Source organism: Osmerus mordax, chromosome 6, assembly GCF_038355195.1.
Source record: "Osmerus mordax isolate fOsmMor3 chromosome 6, fOsmMor3.pri, whole genome shotgun sequence".
NCBI classification, from domain to species: Eukaryota; Metazoa; Chordata; class Actinopteri; order Osmeriformes; family Osmeridae; genus Osmerus; species Osmerus mordax.
Window position 1 is genome coordinate 15,965,896 of NC_090055.1, and position 19,822 is coordinate 15,985,717.

General features: G+C 43.6%; 1 protein-coding gene across 1 annotated transcript; it reads left to right on the forward strand.

Moving 5' to 3' along the window:
- Positions 1-15,468: 15,468 nt before the first annotated feature.
- On the forward strand, positions 15,469-19,707 carry LOC136944557 (metalloreductase STEAP4-like). Its single transcript, XM_067238365.1, has 10 exons — positions 15,469-16,031; positions 16,290-16,397; positions 16,533-16,603; positions 16,689-16,776; positions 17,119-17,397; positions 17,482-17,576; positions 17,680-17,790; positions 18,007-18,049; positions 18,319-18,483; positions 18,984-19,707. The coding sequence occupies exons 1-10, from the start codon at positions 15,831-15,833 to the stop codon at positions 19,248-19,250; spliced, it is 1,428 nt and encodes a 475-aa protein (XP_067094466.1). The 5' UTR covers positions 15,469-15,830; the 3' UTR covers positions 19,251-19,707.
- Positions 19,708-19,822: the final 115 nt, after the last annotated feature.

Here is a 19,822-nt window from a genome sequence, read left to right on the forward strand (position 1 = left end):
CTATAATTTCAGCTACTAAAATGAATATACTACTTCTACAGTTTAACAGTTCAGCTTTCAGCTTCTCCCGCATTGTAGGCTATTTAAGCTCTTAGCTTTGTTAGATGATGCAGTTCAGCTTCCACACTGCCTCTTGAAATTCTACTATTTCTTCGATTGCTTCGCAACGTTCAAACTTATTCTCCCGCATTGTATTTAAGCACTTAGCTTTGTTAGATGATGCAGTTTAGCTTTTTCAGCAATTTAAAAACAAATAATTCATCTTTCAGCATTCCAACGGATTTTCTGGAGGAAATGCACTTTCTAGTTTTGATTATCTGTTTAGTTAAACAGGATGACATCATTCTGAAATACCATGTGCAATTTCACCTTGAAATGTCAACCGTTTCTTAACATTTGTCCCAAAGCTAATACTCAAATCACAGTCGGAGCACAGCTAGATAATCAGCGTCAGCGCCCCTTAGGTACCCAGCATGCAGTGCGGTATGTCAAATAGGCAAAGACTTGTGGAAAATAGTGCGGTTACAACAGCCGTGCGAGGGGATTTCAGTTGTTGTGTTTGTTCAGTTAGATGTTTGTAATGTTATTGTTTCTCAGTTAATATAATCTTGTTGGTCACCCTGATTGTGCATGTTGTGTATTTTAATGGGACCAGAGAGTCGGCTGCTGTACTGCCATAGGCTATTCTCGCAAGGAGCTGGACATGAGTTCTGCCCCAGCCCAGTTGTCCACATGACTATTGTTAATTGTGCATTGACTGAAAGAGAACAACTCAAGGAGAGTTACAATATCTGTGGTTATTCAGCCATCTTGGGGAAAGTTTGAAAAGAGTACCGTAGTTAAAATGTGTCAATTGTGGGAGGCCTGCCTTGGCATGACCTGCGCTGGGAAAGAGGGAAACAGCATGGATGGAAGTTGTGTGTGGGCAGATGTGTCTTTATATAGGGTGAAATGGAATAAGAAATGCAATACAAAATGGCTGAAAGGGGTGTATTTATGTAAATGTCCACATTGCCTCAATATGTTTGTGTCAATAAAGCAAATATAATTTTGACTGATGGTTTTTCAAACCTTATTGGCTTCGAGATGACATCATTGGGAAGTAGTATAATATGCAATTTCATGCAATTTGACATTGAAAGGTTAAGAAACGGTTGACCTTTGTCCCAAAGCTGACCAAAGGTAATACCCTGCCATTTCTATTCATCAAATCTCAACAGTTGGTGTGTAGCAGAGAGGATAGACAGACTGACTTGTAACCTTATGCTCATGAGTTCAAATCCCCATTCAGCCTATTGTTGTTGGCCAAACATGAAGTAGTTTTGCTCTCTTGTTGTCCAAGTCTCAATCTTCTACAGTGTACATGTTTATAATATTTTGCCATTTTGCGGAGGAACCCGCATCGCTGCTTGCAGCTATATTTATTATTATTATTTTTCTTCTTCTCCGCTAAATGGCTCAATAGCTCAAAAAGTCCTTGGCCCGATTTTTTCCAATTTGGCCCAATGATACAACAGGTCACTCACTACTCCCAGACCGCTAATGGCCCATGTACGCCCATAGGTGGCGCTATAAAACACGCTCAAAGTCTACGTGATTTCTCCAGTGCCCCATTAGCCCAAAATGCCTGTAAATTGGTAGACATGCTTTATTTCTCATGGGGAACAGAAAAGCCTCAAGGACCCATATTGTCAGACTTATGAATTTTCTTGTACTGTCCAAATTTGGTACAACCTTCAAAACCCTTCTCCTCATGAACCATAGATCCAATCAAATTTCAAATCATCATTTATTTGTATAGTCCTTTTTACACGCAAGCATGTCACAGAGGGCTTCACATACGCCCATAGAACTGCCCCTCAACCAACCTAAACCCTCAAGGAAGACAAGGAAAAACTCCCAGAAAAACTCAACAGGAGAAAAAATGGAAGAACCCTTGGGAGGAGCAATTCAGAGAGGGATGCCCTCCTCCAGAGACGGTTGGTGAGAGAGAGGAGCAGAACACAGGCTAAACATAGTCATACAGTGTCGATGGGTTTTGAAACACCAAAATCCATTGTTCAACTTTATAGATGTAGGACAGGACCAGGAGACTCGCGACCAGGTCCAGCGTTGGCTGACCGACGACCAGGCAGGTGCTGACAACTCAAACCCCCCACACCACAAGGGATGTGTGTGGGGGGGACAGAGAGAGGAGAGCAGGGATTAGAGAATGCCAGGAGCAGCTAACAGTTAGTCATAATAGAATGAGATCCCCACCAGTCAAGTGTGGACTGGTGCAGCAATTTAACAGAGCAAAAAAGGGGTATTTGATGCAGCCCCACACACCAAGACAGCGACAGCCCCCCTCGGTTGGAACATGAAATCTGTTCCAGGGGAAGAGAACTCTAAAATAAGTTATACTTATAGAATAAGGATGGAAACAACCCGTCCCCCGTTGCCTCCAACTAGTAACATACTTACCTTTTAACAGTCGTAGAATTGACTAAACAATAACGTTTTTAACCTAATTTTAAATGTCGAAACAGTATCAGACTCCTTAATTGAGACAGGTAATTTGTTCCAGAGAAGAGGTACTTTATATATGAGAACGCCCTACCTGCAGCTGTTTTTTTCTTATTTTGGGAACCACCAGATAGCCGGTATCTTGAGATCTAAGTGTCCTTGCGGGGCAATAGGGTGCAAGGAGACCGGAGAGGTACAGTGGTGCCAATCCATGCAGAGATTTGTAGGTTAGTAGTATAACTTTGAAGTCCGCTCTGGCTTGGATAGGGAGCCAGTGTAGAGAGACGAGTAGATGTTATGTGATCAAACTTTCTTGTTCTGGTCAATAGTCTACCAGGAATAGTCCAATCGGGACGTAACAAATGCATGTATTCGTTTTTCAGCATCATCCTTTGAGAGAAATTTTAGTATTTTGGCAATATTACGTAGATGGAAAAATGCAGTTCTGGTCATTTGCTTAACCTTTTAACGAGTGAATTCAAAATATTACCGATGCTTCCACCAGAGTGAGTTATTTTTCCAAAACGGAAGCTAGCTAGCTTTAGTTAGCTTCCGTTACCTAGCAACCTAGCATAATACTCGTAGCAATGCTACTACCTGCTAGTGTTACTTGTTAGCCTCCTAAGTGTAAATTTTGAAACCATGCTATAGCGTTTGTCATATAGTTTTTGTGTATCGGAAAATAGTCGGTTGGAATGTTCAGAATCACACGTGTGATGGTACTCTGTGGGGCCCGCTTTCGAACGATCACATATATGTGACGCTACTCCTTAACGGGTTAATATGGTACTCAAACGAAAGGTCTGGATCCATTGTGACTCCTACATTTTTTACCAACTGGCTTTTTGAGACTTTGACGGCGTCTAGGTCTAAGGTCAGATTGGAAAAATTATTTCTATATTTTTTAGGACCGAAAATTTTAACCTCGGTTTTATCAGAATTTAGAAGAAGGAAATTTGAAGTCATCCAAGCTCTCAACCTAGAAACACATTTTTCCATAGCATGTGGAAATTCTCCAGACTTTATAGACATATATAGCTGAGTATCATCTGCATAACAGTGAAAATTTACCCCAGAGCTTCTAATTATGTTTCCTAAAGGCAGCATATAGAGTGAAAATAACAGAGGGCCTAGAACTGAACCCTGTGGTACTCCGTATTTTACAGTGGAGCTCCTGGATGAGCAGCCATCATAGTGGACATATTGTGATCTATCAGATAGATACGATCTAAACCACTGAAGTGACGTACCCGAAATCCCAACATAGTTCTCCATAAGTTCCAAGAGAATCTCATGATCCAACGTGTCAAAAGCTGCACTTAGGTCTAGAAGAACCAGGACAGAGATAGAACCCGCGTCAGAGGCTAACAGTAGATCATTGACTACTTTGGCTAATGCAGTTTCAGTGCTGTGGTGGAGACGAAATCCAGACTGGAGAGGTTCATAAAGCTGATTTGAGGAGAGGTGCTCAGTGAGCTGTTGTGCCACAGCCTTTTCTAAAATTTTGGAGAGAAATGGCAACAGAGACAATGCAGAGACAATGCTGAGTTTAGAAAGGAAAAAAAAACTGTCCTTTACTGCTTTTTATAATGACAGAAACGATTTCAGACAAAGGAAGAGATATCATATTATTCAGCAATATGCTCATTACCAAGCATTCAGGGTAAGACACAAACAACTAATGAGACAACAAATGGAAGCCAGATATAAAAGCAATACTACATATCGGAGTATGCAGAACATGAGATGTGCCATGAAAATAAAAAGGAAATACAGAGGGATAAATAGACAAACAGAAGAAAGTGACAACAGTTTGATCAAAGAGGCCATATCTGTTTTCAGATCTCAAATAAAAGCCGGCCCCCCTTATGTGTGCACCGTTTGTCATAAAGCATCATTTCCAAACCAAGTGAAAACTTGTAAAAGGTTAAACTATGTAAAAAATCCACACATGGTTGCAGCATGCCTGACAGGAAAGTACGTCCATGTTTGTGATAATGAGTGCAGAGATGAACAACAGTGCAATGTGCCCGATGAGAGAAGGGAAGAGTGGATTTGTCACACCTGCCATAATCATCTTAAAGATGGAGTCATACCAACACTTGCTGTAGCTAACAACTTGGAGCTCGCTGACATTCCACCTGAACTGTGTCCAGCATGACAATACAGTTGAGGAAAGGAAAGCCAATGACTCGAGATGGACGAAAAATAACTTCTGGCATGCTGCAAAATAAACGAGAGGTTGAGAAACTGGTGAGGAACAAAGATGCAGTCAGATTCATGCAGCCACTAAGAGGGACACCAGCCTATTGGGAGAAAACCACAAGAGATCTTTTTGCCATGATCAGACAGTTGGGAACTCCCACATTCTTTTGTACATTTTCAGCAGCTGAGATGCGTTGGCCTGAAGTGATTGAAGCAATAAAGAGACAACAAGGTAAAGAGGTACATTTTGAAGGGCTTGACTGGTCAGCAAAGTGTGACATTCTGAGAAGCAATCCTGTAACAACAATGCGCATGTTTGATAAGCGTGTTGAGGCCTTATTCAGAGATCTGCTCTTATCTCCTGCACAGCCTCTTGGCAAAGTTGTTGACTACTTTTACCGAGTTGAGTTTCAGCACAGAGGAAGCCCACACATTCACTGTCTCATATGGGTAGAAGGTGCACCTGTGTTTGAGGAGGAGGATGATGATCAGACTGTGTCAGATTTTGTGTCCAAATACATCACTGCTCAGCTGCCTGACCCACGCACACAACCTGAACTACAAAAGAAGGTCACAGAAGTGCAAATACACAGCAAAAAACACTCAAGGACATTTTTCAGAAGTCCCAGCTCTGGTTGCAGATTTGGATTTCCTAAACCACCTTCCACAAAGACAATCATATCAAGACATGGTCAAGACATTGATCCACTGCAAGTGCAAATAGCAAAGTCAAAGCTCCAACCACTGAACTTGTTGCTGAATGAACCTGAAACCGCCTCACTAAGTTTGCAGCAGCTCCTAGCTCAATGCAACTTAACACTCGAAGAGTATGAAGGATGCCTCAATGTTATCAACAAATCCAGTGCGGTGATCCTGAAACGTGAGCCAAAAGACTGCTGGGTAAATGGATACAATCCGAATCTTCTTGAAGCCTGGGATGCCAATATTGATGTTAGTTATATTCTCAATGCAGACTCGTGCATCATGTATCTCAGCAGCTACATAACCAAAAAGGAAGCTGGACTTTCTGAGTACCTCAAAACAGTCATTGACAATTCCACTAGAGACCACGTCAATGAATGTGATGAAATGAGGGAAATCATGCAGGCTTACTCTAAAAAGAGAGAGGTCAGTGCTCAGGAGTGTGTGACTCATGCATGTGGAATAAACATGAAGAAGTGTTCACGTGATGTCATATTCGTACCAACAGATAACAACGCACTGAAAATGAGTCGCCCCATGTCTTACCTGGAGAACACAACATCAGAAAGTGTAAATGTGTGGATGACATCTTTGACTGACAAATACAAAGCCAGACCAGAAACACCATAGTTTGAGCAGATTTGTTTGGCTGATTTTGCAGCTACTTGCAGAATTGTCTATGGCCAGCAGAAAAAAGGTAGGGATGTGTTGCCCCTCCTCAATGAGATGGGATTTGTGCAAAAGCGTAAAAACGATAAGCCTGCTATCATCAGATTTTACCGCTGCTCACAGGAAAAATGTCCTGAGAAGTTCTATAGCACATTACTGAAACTGTACATTCCTCACCGATCAGACCAGGAACTTAAAAGACTGCATTTCCCCACATACGAGTCCTTCTATAAATGTCGTTGTGTTCAACTACCAGGTTCTAACCATCATGAGTATGTCAAACACATAGTGAAACGAAACAAAGACAAATATGAGAAAAACAGCAAGGAGATTGAGAAAGCAGTCGAAGAATTTGAACAGAACAGAGGAGTAATTGATGGATGGTGTAATCTGGCTCCAGAATCTGAAGTGGACAGGTTGGAATGTATAGAAGAACTGGAGGCAAGAGAGCCAGATCATGAAAATGTACAAGAAAATGTTCCAGAATACACTAATCAGGCTAATGTTGCAACAGAAGCCAGAGCCATCAGAGAGCCTCCTGTGTTTGACCCCACACTGTTACGGCAGATGTATCAGAACCTGAACCAGAAACAAGTATGTGTATTCTATGCAGTTAGAGATTGGTGCGTAAAGCGTGTCTGTGGGCTAAATCCTGAGCAGTTTTTCTTTTACATCAATGGTGGTGCCGGAACAGGAAAGTCACATCTCATTAAATGCATCTACTCAGAGGCATCTAAGATACTGTGCAAATTGCATTCTGAGGAGGTTGACATATCAAACCCCACTGTCCTGTTGACAGCTTTCACTGGAACTGCAGCCTTTAATATATCAGGATCAACACTGCACTCTCTGCTCAAGCTTCCACAAAGTCTGAAACCTCCATTTCAAGGACTTGGTAACCAACTGGATGAAGTCCGATCAGAACTTTTAAATGCTGAAATCCTCATCATTGATGAAGTGTCCATGGTGTCAAAGCCCCTGTTTGCTTATGTGGATGCGAGACTGAAACAGATCAAAGGTAGCCCCAGACCCTTTGGAGGAATGTCAGTAATAGCTGTTGGAGACTTATCAGCTACCACCAGTTCGACAGTCCAAGACCCTCTGTGTGTACGAGCCGTGTGAGATTGATCTATGGCAGGAGCACTTTCAGACAATCACCCTGACTGAGATCATGCGGCAGAAGGATGATGTTGCCTTTGTAGAGATGTTGAACTGGATCCGTGTGAAAGGAAAGTCAGATGAGTTGTCTCAAGCAGACAGAGCCTTGTTGTCACAGACTATCACTGAACCATCACTTTGGCCACCTGATGTCCATCACATCTTTGCAACTAATAAACTGGTTGATTCACACAACTCAGTAACATTAGCTCTGCTCCATTCTAATATCACCAAGATCGATGCAGATGACTACAAGAAGGACCCACGAACTGGAATAATGGCTCGACAAGCCCAACCATACAAAGGAAACAGAACTGAGTTACCCGATACACTAAACCTAGCTGAAGGTGCTCGAGTCATGCTCACCAGAAACATAGACATGTCTCAAGGATTGGTTAATGGATCTTTTTTTTTGCTACACTTGTCAGGGTGATAACCTCAGAACAGAGTGGTGTTGCACATGTCACTATGCTCGGGCTTAAGATGGATGATCAAACGGCTGGAAGGAATTACCGTAATAGAGCATCAGGCGGCCCTGATGACGTGGTGTACATAGAGAGAGCGGAGGATAATCTGAAACAGAAAGGAGTGGTACGCAGCCAGTTTCCTGTTAGACTTGCATTTGCCTGTACGATACACAAGGTTCAGGGTATGACAAGGACATCAGCTTTAGTGTCACTGAATCACATTTTTGAACCTGGCATGGCTTACGTAGCTATCAGTAGAGTGACCTCTCTCAGTGGACTGAACATGCTGGATTTGGATGAGAGTAAAATCTATGCCAACCCAGAAATCACTGGAGCCCTCGAGACCATGAGACAAGTCAACTTGGACGACATGATGCCTCTTCTTCGTATTACACAGACATCGAGCAGACGTGACACTCTGACCATTGTTCACCATAACACGGAAGGTTTGCCTTCTCACATCAATGACATCAGGAGCCATCATGAACTGTGTCTTGCAGATGTTTTGTGTCTCACAGAAACTCACCTTCAAGGTTCCTTTGTTGCAGAGTCTCAATTTAGAGGGCTACAACATGTTCAAACGCAACAGACACCTTTCCTACACAAATGTTCAACAAATAGCCAACAGAGGTGGTGGTGGAGTTGGACACAGTTCTATGTGTCCTCTGTAAAGATACTTTCTTTACAGAGAATGACGCCGTTTAGTTTGAGAGCTTTTGTCTGAGAATGACAGAGGTTTTTCTGAGACTGAAGCCGTTTTGCCGGCTCAGACCAAAAGTCGTCAGAACTTTTGGTCTGAGCCGGCAAAACGGCTTGACGCCTTTTCGTTTGAGTCTGACACTTGAGTCTGAGATCTGAGGATGTCCTAAAATGAACACCGTACTACGGTGTTAATACAGTCTGTAAAAATACCACTTTGACACACTTGCAAGATGATCCGCTGGTTAGATGTAGCATGATCTTATTTACTACCCACAATAGTTCAACTTTTTTGCAGCAGCAGCATTTTAATCAGTTAGCTCCAGGTCCTCTCTAAAATACATTTCAGACCTTTTGAAACCTGAGCAAATGACTTTCTACTAAATCTTCAAATTCTTCTGAATTATTTCTCTTTTTGCATTGTTCTCTTTTCTGTAGTTTTATGCCTTCGTCCAGCTCCTGCCCCTTTCAAAAATACCTTTGGGGCGCTTTGAAGCTTCAGCTTATAACTTTCTACTAAATTTTCACTATTTTCAGCCTTTTTAGCATGGTCAGCTATCCCCATTCAGGTTTTCAGCATTCTCACTGCTGTTTTGCAGGAACAGCCTTTTATAGTTCTAGTTGGGTGTGCTCAAGCCTTCGGCGAGAGCACAATCTTTGTTCTCTCACATATATGTTTATTATTATTTATTTTTGCCCCCCTAAGCCTCAGTCAATATTTGGACTACATAGACAACCTAGGTGTCAAAAGTTTCGTCTTGGTAGCGATTGAGTTGCTTGTATTTTTATTTACACTCCGTTGCACAGTTTAGGAGGTTACGTTTTTGTGGCAAAAAGTTTCTTCTGTCAACGAAGGGTACCAGTGCTAGCCTACGTCACTACGTCAGCACACGTTAGCAACAACGCATGGATACAACGTGATAGAGACGTTCTAGCACGCAAATTGGAGCTTGGATTATGAGTGAAAAATGCCAACCACCAAAATTACCAACCATTGGGTTTTGTTGAGAAAGCAATTTCGAGTGGAACGGCCATCTCAGATTTTTTCTTTAGGTCGTGAAAGTCTTTGTAATTTGAGCGAGTGCGCGTCGCCGGTGAGACTGCCTAGGCGGCAGCCATGCAGCGTCATAGTAGTTAAGTATTTTCGTAATTTTATAGTTCGGTCAATTCTACACCAAAAAACAGAAGGAAGGCAATGTTATGACGATATGACTATTGTGAAGACAGCCAGGTGGTGAGATTTTAATGTAGGTTGCTGTAAAAACTTTGGTTTGCTTCGTGAGAGCCCCGTCAGCCTCCGTTGACGATTGTGTCAGCTGTTGTCGATCTCTGATGAGTATTTTCTTAATTTTGTACCAGGGTCAATTCTACATCAAAAATCAGAAGGAGGGCAGTGTTTTAAAGATATGGCGATTGCGAAGATAGCCAGCGGGTCAGCATATTTTTGTGATTTGTGTAAAACTTGGAATTTGAGTGACACCGCGGCTTGTTTTGACGTTAGCCTCAGTCAGACTCGGCTCGCCCACTGGCAGTGTGTCGTACTGTCTTCAAAGCCACAGCTAAACTTTATGTCAAAAGAAACGTTCTCATTTCCGGTGCTTTCAAACAATCAGTGAAATGTGGAGCAACAGCAGCTAGCTTGCCTCTAGCAAACTTATTTTGAATTAGCCATTTCCCCCTACATTAATGTCAAACTTATTTACGTTTTGGGGGGCATATTTTCAGTTAGCAGACGGTACTGTTTGAATCGCGATTCCACACTGCCAGTGACAACGTTGTTACAGTAGCTTGTTTCAAAGGTGGTTCGCAGCTGTTTCAAAGGGTGTTCTTAATGAAATATGCAATATGAGTAGGCTAAATGCTTGAAAATATCACTAGAAGGGAAAAACTTAGAGGACGGACCCACCTGCAACCGACGCAAGCAAGCACACCCTACAATTTCCCCAGAAATTGTACCCTCTCTAGTTAGCTTAGTCATACGTCAGGAGAGGATTATAAAACCGCGATTCGATGTGCTTTTATTCCCGGATGAATACCTAAGTTAACGTTAACGTTTCCCGTCACACTCCGTTATTTATTTTAGCAACATTCTCAGCCCTTACATCGCTAATGTTACACACGTGCACTCAGAACCGACCAAATGCTTTTTGGCACTGACAAAAAGACAAATTATTGAAATTTAATTTGGTCTTCTACAAATATAAATTCAACAACGAGTATTAAAGGACTGAAATATTGTGTGTCTATTCCAATATGTAATGATAGTATTCAATGACACAAATCTGTGTTCTAGAAAGAGTGGTCTGGAGTCGCAGAGGTCCGGTAATATCAGCTTTAATGCAGCAGTTGGAAATCAACAAGTACAGAGCTCTGGGGTTGTTTACGTTTCCCTACCCGCAACAGAGTTTGGGCTGGTTCACAAAGTCCAACTGGCTATCTGTCCCTCCCCAGCATATATTTATACAGTGCAATTAAAACAGAAAGATGAAAAAGGGTTGAGCTTGTTCTCTCGTGCATCAGGGAGTTGTTCTTGCCTACGCGTCCTACCTGCTCGGGTGCCGTCTCCACCCGGTTTCAAGGTTGTTTCTGAAAATGAAGCGATAGAGACACAAAGAACAGCCTGCTTCCCACACCCAGTGTGAGACCCAATGTTTAAGCCTGAGCACACTAAGTTCATAAGACAGAACTTTAATAAGCACAACGCATAACTTTACTAAGCACAATATATTCTTTAATCTCTCTTTTGATCTCTGAAAACACCAGAGATCAATCAACATAGCCCGGACCCAACCACCGCCTCCTCGTCCTGGTCAGCCAGCCCCAGCAACGGCATTTGGAACCCCGTCTTTGGGTTCTCCACAGCCGAGACAATGATCCAGTTGCACAGGGACATGTTACACGGGATACAGCAACAATCATGTTGATATTGATATAGCACACTCTTAAGTAAAATAGCGGAAACATTCTTAGTCCAGTACTATTCTAGTGTGGTCAAGCAGTATCACTCTTGACCTAGTCGTAACCCTCTTTTCCGGACTCTCACATTCGTAGCAATAGCAAAAGGTTCACTGGCCCTTCTGTATTTATATAGGCTATTGTTCCTACAATTAACATTATTCACCTGTGACCATGCACCCTCCTGTAAATGAGCGAAGCAAGTTCAGTCATGGCACTCGGGCAGCGCGCTTCATATCACCCATCGCCGTGTTCTTAGCCCATAGGCTTAGCTCGATAGGCGGCGCTATAAAGTCGCACACATGCACGCACACACATCCTTGATTACCTCGAGATGCGTGTCCACTACAGTGGAGCGGGCGGCGCATTGACGTCAGCTTCCAATTAATTTTCAATGAAACCGGGGGTTGGCGCTCCAATTGCCAATGCTCTACGCGAGCGTCAACCCCCGGTTTCATTGAAAATTTATTGGAAGCCGACGCGCCGCCCACTCCGCTGTAGTGGACACGCACCGTTAAAGGCCAAATTATACTACTCCGTTTTCACGGAGACGGACACAGGGAACACCCTGTCCGATGGGGAACCCCTCGGAGAGCTCTACGTGCACCTCCTGATTTTCCTGACTATCCGTCCGCTAGTCCGTAATTTTACGGATACCCATGGCTGTGATTGGTCCGCAATTGGTTCCACACAAAAAATACGTCATGTGCAGGCTTCTCTAAGGTTCAAATACGTTGCTCCACCGACTTTTCTGGCGGTGAATTGTTTTCAGCACTCACAGCCTTTGGAGTACTAAAATTCAACGAATTCGTCCGACTCCATTTGTCCGTCTGTCCGTAACGGAGTCAGATTAGTATAATTCGGCCTTTAGTGTTCTGAGCTGCTGCCACCCACCACCATCCCCTTCTCCCCATGTTTGTCTGTCTGTACTCCCCGTGGGGGATTTAAGTCGTTGCTCCCTGCCTCATGTCATGCATCTATGCTGCAGTGAAGGCAGGGAGAGATTCCCCATGTACATCCATTCCGCCAGTGTTAAACCTATTTTTCATGTAGGCTATATGAATAAATGGTGATATCAATCACGTGAGTGTCTTGACTGAACTGGTGTTCCAGCAAATCTATTTCAAGATTAGCCTTTATTCTTCTGCCCAAGTAGGCCTACACAATCTTTTGGTCAGTTTTTGGCACTTGCTTCATGAGATGTATTTTGTACAACTCATTTACTGGTAACTGGGAATACATGAGATTACATTAAGTTCCACATGCAGAATTAACCTGCAATTACGTAAATGAACATCTCACTGGTACAGCATCCATGCTCTGTTCAACAGGATCAGAATGTGCAAATCGTTTTTCTATTCATTATTCTCTTAATGTCAGTGTAACTGACAATTCCACAAAAGTCTATAAATAAAAGGACATGGGGAGAGAACTACCAGTAGCTCCCATACATAGGCTTCTCTGCAACCATTTCTATGGCAGCAGTCAACGTCCCTTTATCATCTTAATCATCATCATTATCCTGTGATGAAAAGCATTATCTTGGGGGTTGCTGCTACTACAATAGGCACCAACTGATATTTAATTTGTATCATGTCGAATATGATTAAAACCAAGGTGACGTAAAGGCTACAATCACAAACTTATAGGCCTAAGCAAAATATGCCTCACCTGTTCATAGTATGTTTTTATATTTAATATAACAGTGCGGTTAAATGTTCAATGTATGGGCTACTGCATTCAAATGAATGCATTGACTCGGCCAGCAATTGCCTCCCACGCCAATTGTCTCTACGCTGCTACAGCCGTATTGCTTTTTTTCGGAATATGTGCTCAGACACGTATTAACACTTCTATCTGAAGTGTTGTGAAGTACGACAACGTTTTTGCGTCGACAGGTGCCATGGTGAATCCTAGTATCGGAGCACTCCATTGATGTTGGCTTTCAATAGCTCTCAAGCCCGGGTTTAACTCAGAGTGGACGTACTCCGAGTTGATTTAACACATTCAATTTAGGTTTTCTGGAACCGAAAAGTCGTAGTTTCCCATTTTAGGGTAAATCAACTCAGAGTTCAGGGTTAGGTTCACAGTTTGTTGAACCCACTTTCTGGAGGCCTCAAGTAAACAAGCAAGAAAGATAACTCTGAAACATAAACAACATGGTCAGCTGCACAGTAAACACAAAGGAGACGTCAACAACAGAAAATTGAATCTTCACCCTTGGTTCACAGATTTGCCAAATACCAATCAATGTTGTGAACTTTTTTTCTCAGGTCTTGGGTTGTTGTGTAGAGTTTGGTTTCAGCTGATATGGACAGAGGAACCCACGTTGACATGCCCTGGTAGCCAGCAGGGCATGATGGGAAGGAGAGGGTTGCAGGTACTGGTTGCTAAGCAGCAGATTATAGTTATTACCACAGAGGGTCAGGACCTATCAGAGAGATTTTAAAAGTGTTTTGGCAATGAAATATTTGCATTCAGGAGTTTGTGTGTTCTTGTGTGTGTGTGTGCATGTGTGGGAACAACTAACGACTTTAACCTGAGGGTGTCACATACAAGAAAGACTCAATTCAGTGCACACACAAACACAAAGCATGCCACCGATAAAAAACAAGCCTTAAATGATTATACATCGGTGGAATTGTGACTGACCTAAACCAAACCACCAGAACTCTTAATGACAGTGCTCTGGGGAGGCTAGGGAGGGGTGCGTCCAGGCAGGAAACAGACTGGCTATATTAAGAGGTGAAGCGTGACCTGAGGGAGAGCATCTGCAGGCCCTAGATTAGCATCTGATTGGTGGGTCTGCCTGTGCACCTCATGAATCAGACAAAAGCGGTCACCTAGTCAAACATAGCCCACACATACTGTACACGCATGCATGCACACACATGCACACGCGCACACAGACATGCACACTCAGATGCAAGAGTATGCACACACACAGACATGCACACACACTTTAAACATAACTGCGCTGATATTTTTTTGTTTACATTTTACATTTTAACCCTCGTGCTGCCTTCGGGTCACATGACCCAAAGGTTCATAACGAACCATTGTTGTGTTTACCCAATTTTACCCAATACAAATACAAATAATTTTCTTTTAACCATTCCAATGTGGGGGGTCTGAGACAGCCCGACAGTTAAAAGAAAATGCTTCACTTTGTTTTTGTATGAGGTAAATTTGTCGCAATACGACGGTGGGTCACAATGACTGATGGGTCAGAATGACCCGAAGATAACACAAGGGTTAAGGAGCAAAGATGGTTTGTTTGGTAAACATGTATTGATAATTTAAATTAAAGGGCATTCCACTCCAGTTTGTCTTCACATGAACAACATTAGGTCCAGCGTTTAAACACAATGTTAATTGGCTTTCCACAGCAGAATACACTGAAGCAAATCTTGGCAAGTAAAAATATTGTAACTCTAACTCGGCAAGAAAAAGTATTGTAAGTTAGAAAAACATGATCAGCCATTGACAGTGTTGTCCAGTGTAGACTTAACGTTAAAACTTCTATGTTTCGATTTTTCACTTTAACTTAAAGGTTTCAAGAGTGTGGAATGATTGTATGAATGAAAATTTTGCTTGACTGGAACAATTACGTCCCAATTTGATACGTTTCATAACATTTTCTTAAAGTATTTATTCAACCTTTTGGAGTTCCCTGTTTGCTGACCAAAGCAATACAAAAAAAATGCCCATGGCCCATCACGACCCCAGCAGGAACCATCCTGTTCCCTCCGTCTGGGGTGATGAAATCCAGATGGAGGGTTGGGGGGGTTGTCATGGCCATGCACTGGGACAGCAGCTGTAGCATTTTATAGCTAACTTTTCAAATGTAGTTCCTAACCATTTGTTGATCTAACAAAGCATGTGGGCAGATGGCTCTTTTTGATTCTCATTTTATGTGTGTGTGTGTGTGTATGAAGACAGTTGCAGTTGTTGGTGGGTATAGCACAGATTCCCCTAATCCTGGAAACCCCCAGTGGATTTGGCAGGTCGCCGTGGCATTCCGCAGTTGCACAATAGCACACTCCTTCCCAGAACTGCATGTCCTCTGAGACACTGGCTCATAGCAACAGAGGGGGAGCACACACACGCACAAACACTCCCTTTTCTTCTTAACCTGAAAGACTTCCCTCACCCATTTTAATGGGCTCAAATACTTGCCAGACAGTGAGAAGAGAGAGAGATAAAAGAGAGAGACACACACACACAAGCTCCATAGACGCAGGACATCTTCAGACCTCTGGAAAAACTACAGGAGACCTGCAGGAGCTGACAGGACTCTGAGGACTATCATTTGGGAACTCCGGACTTGTCATTTTGGGACTAACTAAGCTTTGCTTTTAAGATTCAGTCCCACCTGAATTTCCCTGTCAGACTGTCGAGTGTCAACACTAACATTAGCAGACATCTGCCCTGTCTGTCTCTCTCTCTGAAGACATCACACCTGCCAGCATGCACATGGAGGAGAAGACCGAGTGTGTGTCACTGTCTCCGCTGGGCCACCCGACCCCCTCTGAATGTGAGCTGGTGTGCATCTTTGGGACGGGGGACCTGGGCCGTTCTCTGGGCCAACGTCTTCTCCAGGCAGGCTACAGGGTGGTTTTTGGTAGCAGGAGACCCCACAACTGCGGCCCTCTGCCCCAAGGAGCACAGGTACCTGTCTGTCTGTCTGACTGTCTGCATGTCGGTCTTCCTGGCTGTATGTCTGACTGTTGGTCTGTCTCTGCCTGTCTGTTGGTGTGTCTGTCTTTCTGTCTGCCTGTTTGTCAACCTCTCTGTATGTTTGTCCTGAATGCCAGACTGTCTGTTTATTTGTTTGTCTGTCTCTGCCTGTCTGCCTGTTTGCATGTCTGTCGGCTCACTGGTTTTGTACTTTGCGTTTATGTCGACATGTTACTGATGTACTTACAGGTTAAGGGTCATGCAGCAGCTGCCCAGTCAGCCCAGCTGGTCTTCATAGCTGTCCACAGAGAACACTATGACTTCCTGGAGTCTCTGGGACCACAGCTAAAGGGGAAGGTCAGCCCTCAATATCCTCATGTCCTCCTCATGAATATTCATTGACTGATATTATATATATACCTCATTATATTGATGAAGATCATCTTTTTTTGATTTGGTTATCTGATGATTGATATCCTGATTGGATGGCAGGTGTTGGTGGATGTCAGTAACAACCAGAAGAAGGACCTATACCCCGAGGCTAACGCTGAGTACCTGCAGAGGTGCGGAACACACCAGTGTTTTAACTAAAGAACGGTGTGCAGAGTAAAGTTTGCTGACTGAGAGTGTGTTGACGTATCTCACCAGACTGGTCCCTGGAGCTTCTGTGGTCAAAGGCTTTAACACCCTGTCTGCCTGGTCTCTGCAGAATGGATCCACGGACGCCAACAGACAGGTAGCACATGCGTGTTGTACCCACACACACAAACACACACACTCATGTGCAAGAACACAAACATTGACGTATATTTTAGTTTTATTTTCAGATCCAGTAAAATCATAGAGGAAAGTGAAAACACATAGGAACGTTTTTAGAGCACCATCAGCAAATGTATCACACACACGTGGATCACACACACATGGATCACACACATACACACATTGCTGGTTTCCCACTAAAATTAGAACCCCTAATTCAGTTCGAAAGGGGTTCTAGAAACTGTGCATGTGTGTGTGTTTTCCAGAAGTATACAGTGATTGCGTAGCTGACGCCCAGCGTCTGTGTGTGTGTCGTCAGGTGTTAGTGTGTGGGGACAGTGCGGAGGCCAAGCAGGGCGTGGTGGAGCTAGCCACCAGGCTGGGCCTCAGCTCACTGGACCGGGGCTGCCTTTCCTCAGCCAGGGAGCTGGAAGACATCCCCCTGCAGCTGTTCCCTCAGTGGAGGCTCCCCCTGCGCCTGGCCATCGGCCTCACTGCCTCCTTCTTCTTCTACCTGCTCACCAGAGATGTCATCTACACATACGCCACCCAGGGCAAAGACGTCTCCTTCAGAATCATGGTCTCCCTGGCAAACAAGGTACCATGCAGCTACATTCTGATTTAGCTGACTGTTTTCCAACTTGGTGATCTAATCCATGTGTGTGTGTGTGTGTGCGAGCAGGTGTTCCCCATCGTGTCTCTGATCATGCTGACTCTGTGTTACCTCCCTGGGGTTTTGGCAGGGTTCCTACAGCTCTACAGAGGGACCAAATACAGGTCAGACACCTGCTGGATGCTCAGTATTGATAGGCTGTAGGCCAGAGGGGAGGGGCACTTTTCAGACAGGGTATTGTTTAGAAAGTCTGTGATGTATTTGCAGGCAATTCCCTGATTGGCTGGATCACTGGATGTTGTGCAGGAAGCAGCTGGGTCTGCTGGCGTTGTGCTTTGCCTTCCTGCATGCCATTTATACCCTGATCATACCCATTCGGTAAGTGATGTTCACACAGATCAGGCAAGACTCAAACTGGCACACCAGTCATACTGGGGATAATATAGCTCAGTGGTGGAGCATTTTAATGCAGATAAAGAGGTTGCAGGTTCAAATCCCACTCCTCAACATTGCTTTGGTAGAAAATGTCTGCTAAATTAACACATTGTTATTTTGAGCATAGTCCATGTTTCAGAATTGTTGATTGTTTTTCAGGTATTATGTGAGATTCTGGATTGGTGCAAATATTGTCACCCAGGTAGGACAGACATTCCTTGAACTGAGACTCAGCATGGTCATCAGGGAAACACACCACTAGCAGTACAGTACACAGCTGCTACTAGTGTCTTGTCAACAAAACAGCATGACTGCATATATACTGTGTGAATAACATTGATGAACACTGTCATTGTGGACAGGAGGGAAGGCAGACAAACTTTTTGGTTTCTCTCTCCCCCCCTTTATCTCTCCCACTTTCTCTCTTTATTTCTCTCATTCACTCCCTTCCTCTCTCTTCCTCTTTCTCAGTTAAAGGAGAACAGGACAAGTGAGTTTGACAATACTGTAGCATGGCGTTCTGACTCCTACTACTCCCTTGGAATTCTGGGACTTGGCCTGTTCGTGTTGTTGGGGATAACATCCCTCCCATCAGTTAGCAACACCCTCAGCTGGAGAGAGTTCAGCTTCATACAGGTGTGTGTATACGTATGTGTGTATGTGTGTGAGAAATTGCTTACTTTTTAGAGTTTGTTTTTCACAGTCTGTGGATGTGTAGAAGAGTATATCACCATCACCATAGGGAACACACTCATTCATAAATGTAACTAGGTCACATCAAGCTCATTTTCTAATTCATTCACTCTCCCTCCTTCCTCACCACCAGCCCCCCTCCCTATCGTCTTCCCCAAATTGGAGCTGTATTTTAAATGTTAAGTTATTCATTAGCTGTAATTTAGGAAGCATGCATTGAGTAAAGCCAGGAACTGTGTGTGCGTTTGCAAACGAGTGTGCGTCTGAGAGTGTGTGTATGTGTTAATTTAGGTCAAATTCTTGTCTCTGCAAAGGTCAGACTGTCTCCTATCTGATCATTAAGCGTTACATGGCAATTACGTTTTGTGCCATTATGTGTAAGTGTGTGTGTGTACGCAAGTGTGACACCCACAATACTCACACCTCTGTCTCCTCCCCTGCAGTCCAAGTTGGGCCACCTGACCTTGCTGCTCTGCACAGCCCACACCTACCTGTATGGCTGGGACAGGTTCCTGCGTTCCTCCTCCTACAGGTGGTGGACCCCTCCAGGCTACATGCTGTGTCTGGTGCTGCCCACCATGGTGCTGTTGCTCAAGCTGCTGCTCATCAGCCCCTGTGTGGATCGCAGCCTCAGTCGCATACGGCAGGGCTGGGAGAGGGGGCAGTCTGGGGGGCCGGCAGGGGCCGTAGGGACGCCCCTGTTGCTTTAGACACAGATGGTCACACAGCTCTGACTGCATGCACACAAGCCTGTCTTGGTGGTTTTGGCTGATAGCTCTAAGAGTTGTCAGGTCAAAGACTCAGATCTGCTGCTGAGTGTGCTGTACTGTATATTGGGAAATCATTTCCTGTTTTGTCTTCAAAGAGGAAACACATTTTAACTTTGAACTTTAAGCAGCTGCAAAGTTTACTGATCATTTGACAATGCAAATATTGCTCAACCAAGTCAGTTCTAACTAATTTCACCTTGGGTCACAGAACACAGCACCGGCAAATATTATTTTATTTCTCTTTGTTGAAAGCATGCTTGAAATAAACTTTCTGGAACCTATATTACCCACCCACCTTCCAGCCTGTCTCAGCACTTATCAAAGTAAATCACACCTTTTCCATTCTCATTTTATAATTTGCTTTTTAAAATGTACTTGAATAAACAGTATTGAAGACAATTCATTTATGCTGTGTTTTCTGTGCCCACCTCACCCTTACCATGTATCACACCATTTCCCTTCAGAGAGACAAAAAGCCCTATTTAATTTGTCATTTCAGACCAATCTTCAGG